At 43.5% G+C, this 13,244-nt stretch overlaps 1 protein-coding gene across 1 annotated transcript in view; it reads right to left on the bottom strand.

Annotated features, from left to right (window-relative positions):
* The window catches only part of BRINP1 (BMP/retinoic acid inducible neural specific 1), a gene marked incomplete at both ends in the record, with an annotated part of 136,986 nt that overhangs the window by 50,015 nt on the left and 73,727 nt on the right, over positions 1 to 13,244 (bottom strand). Inside the window, 2 exons of the mRNA XM_081237717.1 lie at positions 7,346 to 7,451; positions 12,545 to 12,714. Of these exons, the coding sequence (XP_081093843.1) occupies positions 7,346 to 7,451; positions 12,545 to 12,714 (276 nt within the window). The remainder of the gene's footprint in view (positions 1 to 7,345; positions 7,452 to 12,544; positions 12,715 to 13,244) is intronic.

Genomic DNA, 13,244 nt, shown 5'->3' with positions numbered 1-13,244 from the left:
AAAAAATTAAGATTCAAAGCAAACTCATTTGACAGTTCAAATAAATTTAAATCAGTAAATATTTATTGAGCGTATACTACAATCTAAACACTGAAATAAGAAGTGAATAATGAACACATTAAAAAGGATATGATTCTAATTTCGGGGAATTTAATTGCAATTTAGTAGAAATATGAACAATTGTGCACATGAAACAAGGTAGAATGTATCTAGAACACAGTAGAAGTGCATTGAAAGTGCTACATTTGCAGTGCCAAAGAAGAGCTTAATTCTGCCTAAGATGTATTGTGAGGGAAAAAAATAAAGATTGACTTAATAATCTTAAAAAATAAACAGGTACCGTGTTTGAAGAGAGTCAATGTATAAATTTCCATGGGTGATTTATTTAGGTTTTGGCCATCCTGACGCCTGATTTGTGTACAATCAGAGACCAACAAGGAATCAAGTGGGATGTGGTGGTTAAAGTAGGTCAAACTGTCACATTGATCACTGATCAGTCAGGAGTTCCATGATGCACACTCGGACACAAGTTTATTGAAAGGTATAGCCCCACGTGACAACATACCAAATGATAAATCTTCTGATATTCCCTCCCCTCAACACCAGCTTATGCTCCATTAGCATTTCCACCTCTTTCTGTACAAGTCTGAGTCTTTTTTTTTTTTGCTGTACGCGGGCCTCTCACTGTTGTGGCCTCTCCCGTTGCGGAGCACAGGCTCCAGACGCGCAGGCTCAGCGGCCATAGCTCACGGGCCCAGCCGCTTCGTGGCATGTGGGATCTTCCCTGACCGGGGCACGAACCCATGTCCCCTGCATCGGCAGGCGGACTCTCAACCACTGTGCCACCAGGGAAGCCCCAAGTCTGAGTCTTGAGTCACCAAATTATTCCAGATTTCCCCTGGTCAGAGGCAGCCCTTTTTATAGTCATCTATACCTGGAATGTTGCGAGGCTTTCATAATCGTCTGTTATAAAGGTATTTGATCTTTTCTGGTTCTGGATTCTTTTGAGAGTATGAGAATAGCTATGGAAATGGCACACCTACGCACATCCACAAGTTGGCAAGTAATTTTAGGAAAATCACAGACTTTCTAAAGTAAATAGCAGAACCTATCAGCACATAGAAAGCACTATACAACTACTTGCTCCAATAAAAACCATGATTATATGTTCCAGGTTGAGACACAATATGCTACACACTTTTAAGAGCACTGGCATTGAGTGGACCTGTGTTCAAATTCTTGCTCTGCTGGCTACAAGAGCGTTACTTAACTTTTGTGAGCCTCAATCTGCAAATCTGGAAAATGGGTCTGTGTTGAGGTTTCTGACAGATTAATATAAAGGAATAAGCTCTATACCTGGCACATGAGAACTATCCAGGAAATCATAGCTATTATTTTGTATCAGCCCTCTTGGGTTTTAGGTCAGGTGCTTTCAACATATTTTTCAAATAAATGCAGAACCATGACTCCGAGGCAGTGGTGTTTTTATTCCCATTTATTAGAAGACTTAAAGAAGCTCAGAAACTTAATTAGCTAGTCCAAGGACTTATCACTATCACATGTGCTCTCAGACACTCCCTATTTGTCCTCTGATTGAGTTTTAATTGATATCTTCAATCCACTTCTTAAGAGGAACTTCACTTCTCACAAGGCAGAGAACATGGTGCTCCTTGGCTCATAAAGGAAAACCAATATTTGGAGTCAAGCAGTTGGGTGGAAGTCAGCAATCCCATTTGTCACGAAGGTGCTGCTCTTTTATTCAACAGGCTTTACAGACAGAGCCACAGGAAGACGGAAACACGGATTCCCATCAGTGCCTCCTAGGCCCCTGCTAATCGACAAGAAGGCCCTTTAGTCGCAAGCCGTTGCCGGTGACCCCGGGCTAATTCTTAATGAGGATTCAGCCCGAACTGCTGACTAGAGCAGGCTCTGGCAACAATCACTCCGCCTTCCACTGGGGTCACAAGGCCATGAGGGGTGATGGGGCTTCATGAAAAGAAGGCCTGATGACGTTCCTTCCCCTCTTCCTCGACTACTGCAGCTGGGCAGGGACTTATTCCCATTCTACCCACATCCAGAATGTGCTGTGCTGACTCAAGGCTCCCTGAGAAAAGTAATCATGGATCCCAGGCGGCTAGGAACCAAAAACCAGGGGATCTTGGGAAAGTGACTTCACCTCTTGGGGCCTCAGTTTCTTCATCTATGTAATGGGGAGCATGATCCCTATCTCTTAGTTGGTGGGAGGGATAAACTGGCTCATGGATATAAGCACAATATGCCTAAGAAGGAAAAACAGCTCAAAATAACGTTAATTTTAAACAGTTCAAATACTCTGTTCCCCTCTATTACTTGTTGCAAGATGATTTTAAAAATCATTATCTTCAGGCTTCCCTGGTGGTGCAGTGGTTGAGAGTCTGCCTGCCAATGCAGGGGACACGGGTTCGTGCCCTGGTCCGGGAAGATCCCACATGCCGCGGAGCGGCTGGGCCTGTGAGCCATGGCCGCTGGGCCTGCGCGACCAGAGCCTGTGCTCCGCAACGGATGAGGCCACGACAGTGAGAGGCCCGCGTACCGCAAAAAAAAAAAAATTACATTACTAAGACTTCCAGAAACCTCTCTCATCTCTCTTCAGTCACTTCCCCATTCCTCCTCCACAAAGGTTAATGCTCTTTGGAATTCTAAAGCAATGTATTTGTTTTACTGTTTCTGAGCTGTGTAAGAATGGAATCATACAGCATTTCCTCTTTCGTGTCTGGCTTCTGTTATTTAATGTTGCATTCATGAGATTCTTCTATATTTTTGCATGAAAGTGTAGTTGATTCTTTCTCATTTCTGTATTGTAGCCCATCATGTGAATGTATGACAAGTTATTTACCCATTTTTTTGTTGATGGGCATTTGGGGCTATTTCCATTTGGGGGACTATTTTGAACAAAACTCCTATGAACATTCATGGTTTTTGGTGAACAAAGGTAACATTTCGTTGGGCATAGTCCTAGGAGTTGTAATTGTTAGGTCATAAGGTGAGGACATATTGAGTTTTCAGTAGAAGCTGCCAAAAAGAGTTTTCCAAAGTGATTGTACTAATTTATTCTCCCAGGAGCAATGCATGCAAGTTCCCAGTGTTCAACATTGTCACTCCTTGATACTGTCAGATTTTTCAGTTGAGCCAGACTGATCAGTGTGTTATGACACTGTTTTAATTTACATTTTCTGAGGACTAGTAAAGTTAATCACCGTTTCAAATATTTATTAGCCATTTTGATATTCTTGTTTGCAAAGCGCCTGTTCATGCCTTTTACCCATTTTCTTGTCTTTCTGGATTGTCTGCCTTTCTCTTATTGGTTTTAGGGGTTATTTATATATTTTATACATGAGTTCTTTGTCAGATACATTTATCACCAATATTGCCTTCCACTCTGTAACTTGCATTTTCATTCCATGAATAGCATCTTCTGATAAACAGGAATTCTTAATTTTAAAGTAGTCCAATTTATCAATCTTTTTCTTTTACTTCGTGCTTTATGTATGCTACTGAATAAATATCAGCCTACCCAAAACTCATGAGATATTCTTCTGTTTAAGAAGTATTTTTGTTTTACCTTCCACCAGGAGAATATTTTTCCTCCTTTCTATGATTCCTCTACCTAGACAGATAGAAGGGGTTGCCTCCTTTTCCACATCTCTGTAATAGTACGCATTACTTTTACTAGCTCTACTATATTACACACTACCTTGAATCATATGTATTTTCCTGTCTGTCAGCTCTATCTTATTCCCACTCTCCATTCACTCAAATACCTAAATCTTTCATGGTCTTTTCACTAAATCCTGGTAGTGACACCTCCTAAGTAACTCCAAAATTGGTCTATTTCTCTCCATCCCAAGTGTTGCTTCCATGGTTTCAGTCTGCGACATCTCATCTTCAATACTGCAGTAGCCCTTAACTAACCGGTCACCAACCTCCAAACTACTCCTCTCTAATTAATTGACCACACAGTAGCCAGAGTGATCTTCCAAAACATTAATCTCTTCCTGCTACTTTGTTTTTTAAAACCCTTTTATGGTTCCCATTACTCTCAAATTAATATTCAACTCATTAATGTGCTACAGAGGCCTTCTAGGATATGACATATTATTTTGCCTTTCTCACCACTGACATCTCTGCTTGAATCTCTTAAGATCTTTTCAATTTCCTTGAATGCCATTCACGAGGACTCTGCTCCAGAGCTATGTCCCTGCCCCCTTCTTCACTCTTCAGGTCTCATTCTGTGCATCCTTTTATCAAGAAAGCTTCCCTGATTCTCTAGTAGGTGAAATCTCCATACTACTGGGTATCAAAGAACCCTCACAATTTTTTTCCATCCAAACTCATTGCACATTATTATTTGTCTAAACCCATGTTTTTTGATAGAGTGTATATTTCCTTGGGGCAAAAAGTATGTCTGTCTTGTTCACCACTGTTTTCTGTGCCTAGCTCAATGACAACATGAGTTCTTGAAAAATATTTGCTGAATTGAGTTGAACTGATTTGTGCTCATAGGCCCAGGATCTAGCACTGAATTTGGCACATAGTCAGTCTTGATAAAGGTTTGGTGATTCAGCATCTTCCTAAGCATCAGTATCGATTCAATCACCAACACAGTGGAATGATGATTAAATAGTTTCTATAACATCCCTACCAAACGTCACCAACATATAACCCTAATAACAAGAGAGCCACTAGGGCTTCCCCGGTGGCACAGTGGTTGAGAGTCCGCCTGCCGATGCAGGGGACACGGGTTCGTGCCCCGGTCTGGGAAGATCCCACATGCTGCGGAGCGGCTGGGCACGTGAGCCATGGCCGCTGAGCCTGTGCATCCGGAGCCTGTGCTCCGCAACGGGAGAAGCCACAGCAGTGAGAGGCCCGCGTACGGCAAAAAAAAAAAAAAAAAGAGAGCCACTATATGCTTCAGCGGGACATTCCAGGTTTGGACATGAATGTGCATTAGAAGATCTATTTTATACTGAGTTTAAACTGAGATCTAGTTTAAACCTGGGATCCTTGTAGTTTCCCACATGTAGATCAGGTTTGGCCCATTTTATCCGTATTATTGAATTTGACTAACTTTTCTGCAAGACAGCCCTTTAGGTACCCACAGACACATCCTTTTGCTCTAAGTCCACCTTCACCAGTTATGTATTATAAGACACTCTCCTTCAGTTTCTTGATGTCCCTCCTGAAATGTGTTGCCCACACTTGGACCCAATGCTCTGACCAACCTAGAACAGAACAAAGCTGTCATCTCCTTCTTTTGTGTGAATAACATACTCTGCTAATAATGTAACCAATGGCAGATCTGGGTTTTAGGACTGAGGCTTAGGCTACAGGTGCTTACTGAGAAAAGGAATTCAAAATTACATGTGAATATGAATATGCAGAATGAGAAAATTTAGGGACTTAGAAGGTGAGGGAGCCCTGGATCTTAAGCTTCCTTAGCTTCACTGTAAATCAGCTTCCAAATGGCCCTAAGATCTTAATAAATTCCTAGTGAGATCCTGTTAATCCAACTAAATTTACTCTGATTATAACTCACCTCCTACATGCACAGCAGGGTCATCAGACACAGACCGGAGCCGTACTTCCTGGATTCAAACCCTGCTCTCACTCCACAAGCTCACTGTAGGCATCACAGGAGCTAATATGGAAAATCCTGGCGCACCCAAGGTAGGTCTGTCTTCCTTATTCATTTCTTATCAGGCATTACCAAACTCATCTGTCTACTCTTTTGTCTACCAAAGGGGTGTAGGATTATTCTTCATGTATTTGAGGTTTTGCTTTGTTGGCTTTTGTTTTAACGCTAAACCACTCTCTTGGCCTGAATTTTCCTGATGGATTTTCATTCATTGCTCCCAAGTGACACTATCAAGCTTGCTCTGTACCACTTTCCAACCATCTTCTATAACAGGAGCATGAATCAAAGAGTTGCCAAGAAATCAGAATATAAAAGTCATATTAGGCTCTGTTTAGCTCGATCTGCCAATCTCAACCCAACTTTCCTCCCACTGACATTCAGAATCACCTTTATCAGATACCTTTCTAAAAGGTCACATTCTTAGTTTGCTCAAAGTTAAAGCATATGCCTTTTTTTATGACTATAAAGTTAATACACGATCATTGTAGAAAAGTTAGAAAAGGAATTGGAAGACTAAAATAAATCATCTCTAACCTAATCATCCAGAAGTAACCTCTTTTAACATCTCACATAATTCCTTGCAATGTTATTTTTCCTTAACCTTTTACATTAAGATCATGCCATACATTCACTCAGAACCCATCCACTTCTTAATTAACATTATAGTAAATCATTTTCACGTATCCTGAAAATTCTTTATAAACAACATTTTAGCACCTGCCTAATATTATGTTGTATGGATGCTACATAATTAATTTAGTCTCCTCATGTGGAAAATTGAGATCTTTACATTGTTTTTTCTTTGCTATTATAAATCATGCTTTTTAAAACAGCACTATCTATACTTAAAGTTTTATCATTTTTCCCCCTACAATCTCCCCTCCTCTTTATGATGAATTAATCAGGATAAAATGACTATTTTAAAGAGTATATTTTCTTCAAGGTCTTGAGTATATATGGAGCACATAACATGTACCTGACATGTAATAGATAATAAACAAATACAAATATGTATGTATTTCAACAAATTAATCCTTAGAATTGTTGCAATTTCACTAGCCATGCCTAAGAGGATCCGTCTTTCTATATTCCAGCTGGCATTGAATGTTCTCATTTGTAAACTCTGCTAAAAGCACACACATATATACACAAATACATATGGGTGTATGAATATACTGAAGACCACTAATGATGAACAAATAAGAAGAAAGAAGTTTACATAGAACCAAAAATTCTATAAAATGCCCTATAGTTCTTGGAATTCAAATAATATCTGCCAAAATACATTGAGAATCAAACACAATAATGTAGGAAATTCAGAGGCTATGAAATGAAACTTTAATATATATTAGATCTGGAACATCTATAAATAACACTGTTTAGACATTTTCATCAAAATAATCAGATAAAGCTCACATTTCCATACTTTATATCTGAAAACTAATTAATAACCATGAATTTAATGTCCCATATATGTTAAAATTTTTAAAAAGACATCATATCACAACTGTCTTAATTTGCATATTTTTATTTTTTGTTGGTTTCTCTGCCTTTCATCTTAGTTTTCATTCTCCCTCCACATCATGCCTCCTGATACCCTCTCATCCCTCCTCCCCCAGGCTGCTCTCCCCTCCCCCCTCTCTGTTCCCATCATTTCCACTGACATCCTACCTTGAAGGTGCAGTTTGCTCTCCGTGCTTTGCAGAAGGACGGAACTCACAGAGTCCAGATTGTCATAGCTGTTACAGCCCAGAGGCCCAGTGCGTGTCTCTGTGACCTGGAGTGGACATCAAGGGCGACAGATGTGAGACAGATGCCCTTGTCTGGGACAGATCCTGCAGAGTCAGCCCCCAGCAGAGCTCAGGCAGCAGAGAAAGCCTGACCTGAGCCAGTGGCCACTTCTTGAGCTCCTTGCCTGTGTCAAGGACCATGCCTGACTGTTGCCAAGCAGACAACGGGATAGCAGGGCAATCCAGCAGACTGGAGCCAGGACGCCCACGTTCTATCCTTGGTTCTCACTGCACAAAGCCATTTTAAGTATTATATGAACTAAAAATAAGTGGAAACACTATAGTGTATTTCAAAAGCATGGGCTTTGGAGTTAGGAGAGTCACTGTTAAATCCTGGCTGCGCCCTTTATTTGCTGTGTGCCCTCAGGCAGTCACTTCTCTAAGCTCCTGCAACCTGAAGCTAGTAAATCCTTCCAGGAAGGTGGTGGGACTAAACCTGATGGGTGTAAGTGCCTGACACATGGCATATGTTCAATAATTGACATCTTATTACCAAGAGTCTCTATAAATTGTAACGTGCATTATTGATGAGTACATATGCATCATCATTAGGCAAGAACAATGAAATTATTCCCATTTTTGAAAAAAAAATTAGCAAAGAGCACAATCAGTTCCAATGCAGAATGATCATCCCAGTCCTCCGGTAGTGTGTTTCTAAAACACTGTCTTAGAATAATTGAGGTGGTGGACAAGAGGGAAACAGCTATTCTAAAAGATAACCTTGAAATATGAATGGTTTAGTATGTAAAGTGGTTTCTTCATGTCTTTAGCCTTTCCTTTCCATTATTTAACACAATCACTTGTAGGCTTGTTTTGAGGTTTGCATCCAGCCGTAAGGACACAGCACTGACCGTTGTCAGGAATGATGACCTGGGAAACAGTCACACGGATCTCCCAGTGCCAGCTCTGCCCCCGTCCAGCAGCAGAGCCTTGCATCACTAACTCCTCCTTCTAAGCCTCAATTTCTGCATCTACACAATGTCAGTAATACTGTTACCCACCCTAACGGTAAAGGGATCATATTTTTGAAGTATCTAGCACTTAGGAAACAGTACAAAAATGGAAGGTTATTAGGCTTTGCTTTTAAAAAATAATTTATTCTTTTTTGTGTACGGAATAATGACATCGTTACTGATAAACGAGATTCAAAACTACCAATCCATCTTGCTAACGATGCTCAGGAAGAGAAACCACGGGCAAAACGTCCCCACCTGGGTCAGCTGCTCATCTTAGACAAAGCTGGCAGGGAGACCAATTCTAGCCAGCTGGGTCGTGAGGTAGCGTCAAGAAATGGCTAGAAAAATCCAAGTGCCAGACTGAGTGTCGAGGATGGTGCTATTGCAAGAATGGCTTCTTGAGTGGCCTGTGTGCAATTTCTCTAAGAAATTCCTCGTGCTTCGTGCCCTCAGGGATGGCGGGGAGCTAGCGCTGACTGCCTTGGCGACAACCCCCTGCCTCGTTGCTGCTCCTCATTCTCAAGGGGACGGCAGGCGGTCGCTGGGCTGAGAAGCAGGGTGTCCGTGGCCAGCCGAGGGAGCCCCGGTGGTCACCCGGCCGTCGCCGCGGTTTCTTGTACCCCTGGGTCGTCATTTGGAGCTTGATGGCCTCACTTCTCGAAGAGAGAAAACTCACCGGGCAGACTGAGGACACACGGACCAGAGAGCCAGAGCCGGCGAATAACTGAGGGGCCTAGAAGGCGGAGCGCCTTTTGGATGCCGCCCAGGCCTGTTGAGTCAGGCCCTGGCTCCGAGCAATTCGCCCCGCGGCCTTCCCAGCAGAGGCTGCCGTTCCTCTAGTTGACCGTGGCTCTTACCATAGCAACAGCGGAAGCGTTTGCTGGGGCACAGTCCCCCCTGGACCAGCCAGCAGGGAATCAGGAGCAATGCGGGGGTTGACTGTCTTGTGGGCCAGAGAGTCCAGTGAAGCTTTGCCTTCTGAAGTCGGAACCGGGCCCTCCAGTTACCCAGGCCACTGTCGAGGGCCTTCCCGCCAGGCTCACCTGGGCACCTACAGGGGCGACCACGCCTGCGGCCTCCAGCCCAGCTCTCCTCCTGCCCCGAAGAGTGGCTCTGCAGCCGGGCGGAGTGCACGTGCACGCGGTTACACACTTGAACAGCACTAAGAGCACAGGAGAAGGCCTCCAGACCCTGTCTACTCCTGCCCCTCCGCCGCATGCGGGCGCCGCATCCACAGCACATCCGCTCCTCCAGCCGCTGGTTCTGCTCCCCTGTCCCTGTGCCTAGAACAGTGCCTGCCGGGCAGCGGGCCTTCCAGGACCGTGAGATGGACTCTGACTTGGTCAGTGTTTGCAAACAGCAGGCGTCCAGGACTGCGGCTCGGGGAGAAGGTCCGTCACGTTAGGCAAGGGTCTAGTCCTCACCGGTGACTCCCACCTCTCCCTCACCCCTGACCTTCCAATACAGGAAGCGCAAAATTTGGGTAAAATCAATAATCGGTTATAAACTGAAGAGCCTATCATGACTGTGCATCACTAGGCACTGTAGAGACACAGTAGGACATTGTGAGTTTTCTTCCTGATCCAATTCTTCGTTATTCTTAGAGTTAGTTTTTAAAATGTGTTCAATGTCAATGTATGGGTCTTTATTTTTTATTTTTCTGAAATGCCCCATCAGGCCTATCACACGCATAGCGATGTTCTTTCTTTCGTGCTTCTCCTAATGTAGAATCTGTGGGCGACCGTCCCAGCCCCTCTCTGCGGACGCTTGTCCGGCCTGGCCGGCCATCCTGAGATTGTCCTTTTTTATTTCCTGTGCTGCACCCTGTTGCCTTCCTCCAAATCCTGCTGTCTCTGGGTTTATTTTGTTGTTTTTCTGGATCACATGCTCCAGTGGCCTCTCAGAAAGAATGGTGTGTGTGTGTGTGTGTGTGTGTGTGTGTGTGTGTGTGTGTGTGTGTGTGTGTGTGTGTGTGTGTGTGTGTGTGTGTGTGTGTGTGTGTGTGTGTGTGTGTGTGTGTGTGTGTGTGTGTGTGTGTGTGTGTGTGTGTGTGTGTGTGTGTGTGTGTGTGTGTGTGTGTGTGTGTGTGTGTGTGTGTCTGGGTGTAACTTTCAGTACTAGCTTGTCTTCAAAGTGTTCCTTATGCTCCCTCTGTGTCTCACTTTGAGTTGGGAATAAAATATTTGAAAGTAATTTTCCCTCATAAAAAAAAAAAAAAAAAAAGAAATTCCTCGTAAGGAGGCACACTGCACTTCCGGGATGCACAAAAGAGGATTACCTTCTGACAGAGCTTCAATATCTCAATTCCGCATCCCATCCCGCGGGGAGGGAACCATTTGGTGATAATGAAAACCAGGCCTTTGCTTCACTCAGACTCCGATGGCTTCATCAAGCTCCATCTCTCTGTGCTGAGTTCCCTAACACCATAATCCCCCCAACATAGGCGATTCTTCTCGGATCAGCTGGCTCTTTGTTGATCTGATTTACTTCTCCCCTCCTCAGCAAGTCTCTCCCCTCCCACATTTTTTCTCTTCCCTTGGTCCGTTTCTGACTCATCTGCCTGACTTCTACCAACACTCCCTGGCAACCTCTCATCCCTTCACACACACACACTTTTTCCCTAGAGATACCTTTTAAAGTCTTGATATAAGACTAGGTCTGCATTTTATTCAGAAGAAAGATGCTCAGGAAGAGAAAATAGATTGAATAATGAGGCAAAATGCAGGTATAATCTGGTTTAAGAAACTTTGAGATGCAAAAAAATCTTCATTGAAACCCTCCAAAGAACTAATCCTTTATCAAAAATGTCCTCCTTTATTCTTTTTATAAAGGTAATCCTTGAATTTACTGCATTTAAAGTGGAATTTTTTTAAGTACCTATGCTCTAAGGCATTGAGCTGAAAAGTCTCCACAGCTGCTCTTACCAATGTGGCTATTTAAACTTAAATTAAAAAAAAAACAAAAACCTTCCAAATTTAGTGTCTAAGTAGCCACAGGTCACATGCTCCATAACCCCATATGACTAGTGGCTCCTGTCTTGGCCAGCACAGACACAGTCTCTCCATTATCTTGGAAGGGTCTATCGGATGGCGCTGGGGTAGACGAGCATGGGTCGGCACAGGACAGACTCTGCCTGATTTATAAATGAAGTTTTATTGGAACACAGCCATGCCCATTTTTTACACACTGATTGTATAGCTAATTTTGTGCTACAGCAGCACAGTTGAGTTGTAGTAATACCGATCATATGACCTGCAAATCTTAAAATATTTATTATTGACCCTTTACAAACAATCCTCATGGATCCCTGGTCTAGAGAGTAGAGTTCCAGTCCCTGTTAATGTACTGGCTAGGTGTGTAACCCTGAGCAGAAGTCTTTAACCCTTGGACCTGAGTGTTCCCATCTGTAAAATGGGGAGGGAGGATGAAAAACACAGGTGTTAACCAATTACTGACCTAGGCATAATCTGACTCTTGAGAGCTCTGTGACCTTTCGAAAATGATTTACCCACTGTAGCCTGTTTCTTCACCTAGAAAGGGAGTCTGGAAATCATCCACACAGAGCTTTAAGAGTGAAGGAGAGTAAGCTGGGACAAAGTGAGAGAGTGGCATGGACATATATACACTACCAAATGTAAAATAGATAGCTAGTGGGAAGCAGCCACATCGCACAGGGAGATGAGCTTGGTGCTTTGTGACCACCTAGAGGGGTGGGATAGGGAGGGTGGGAGGGAGATGCAAGAGGGAGGGGATATGGGGACAGATGTATATGTATAACTGATTCAGTTTGTTATAAAGCAGAAACTAACACACCATTGTTAAGCAATTATACTCCAATAAAGATGTTAAAAAAAAAAAAAGAGTGAAGGAAAGTACTATGGAAAATTCTGCCATGACTACAGCCAGGGCTGCCCCAGGAAATCAGTACATGTGGTCACCTTAACGACAATGCTCGGGATATTATGGGGCACTTGACAACCTCAGGCAGAGTGGTTGGCAGGGGGGCACTGTTAGCTCCCTGGGTAAGAAACCAGGGATTTCATCTGCCCGTTGACTCTCAGACTACCTTTGTGCAGTGCTGTTGTCTTAAGAGCCTGCCACCCGAAGCCACCCTTGAGCCGTACCTTGATTGCTCCAGTTGATATCTGGATCTCATGGAGCCTCCTCATGGTGCCATCACGGTCGACAAAGTAGGATGATGCCAGCTGGTGCAGAGCTTCAACACTTTGGGTGGCATTCCCTGACTTCCTGTCCAGGTGACTTTTGTCCATGTACATGGTCAAGGCCTCCTCCCCTGCACAGAAAAGGAAAGAAGCTCAGGCAGCCTGTTGAGCTTTGGGATGGGTAGAAAGCCTTCATGGCTTGGATGCCGAAAATAGCTTCAGACCTCTCATTAATTTTGCCCAAATTTCCTTCTGCCTCTGAAAATCAAGAGCACAATGAAAGCAAGACAGTCCAGAGGTGTCTGTAAGCACCAAACTCCATCAGGACGAAGACCATGAAAAGACTCTTAGTCATCAAGTCCAGCTCTTACTAATCCACTTCATTGTTCTCACCAGCATCATCTCGCAACACAACTCACTTCCTCTCTTCAAGGCTCAGCCTTTTCTGTAAAATGATGGATTTGCCATAGATGGGCCCTTCCCATTCCTTTCTTCTCCTCCTCTGTTTCCTCATCATCATCCAATTCCACCTATTCCTCCTCTCATTTCTCCCCTCTTCTTCCCTCGTTCCTTCCTCCTTTCCTTTCTCTCTTTCTCCTTCTGCTACCCCTTCCCAGACAGATAGATGGATGTACAGATGGATGGGTAGATACATAGAGAT

Source organism: Mesoplodon bidens (assembly GCF_964165515.1).
Source record: "Mesoplodon bidens genome assembly, chromosome: 6".
NCBI classification, from domain to species: Eukaryota; Metazoa; Chordata; class Mammalia; order Artiodactyla; family Ziphiidae; genus Mesoplodon; species Mesoplodon bidens.
The sequence above is the reverse complement of the archived record's forward strand: the minus strand, read 5'-3'. Positions and strand labels throughout refer to the sequence as shown.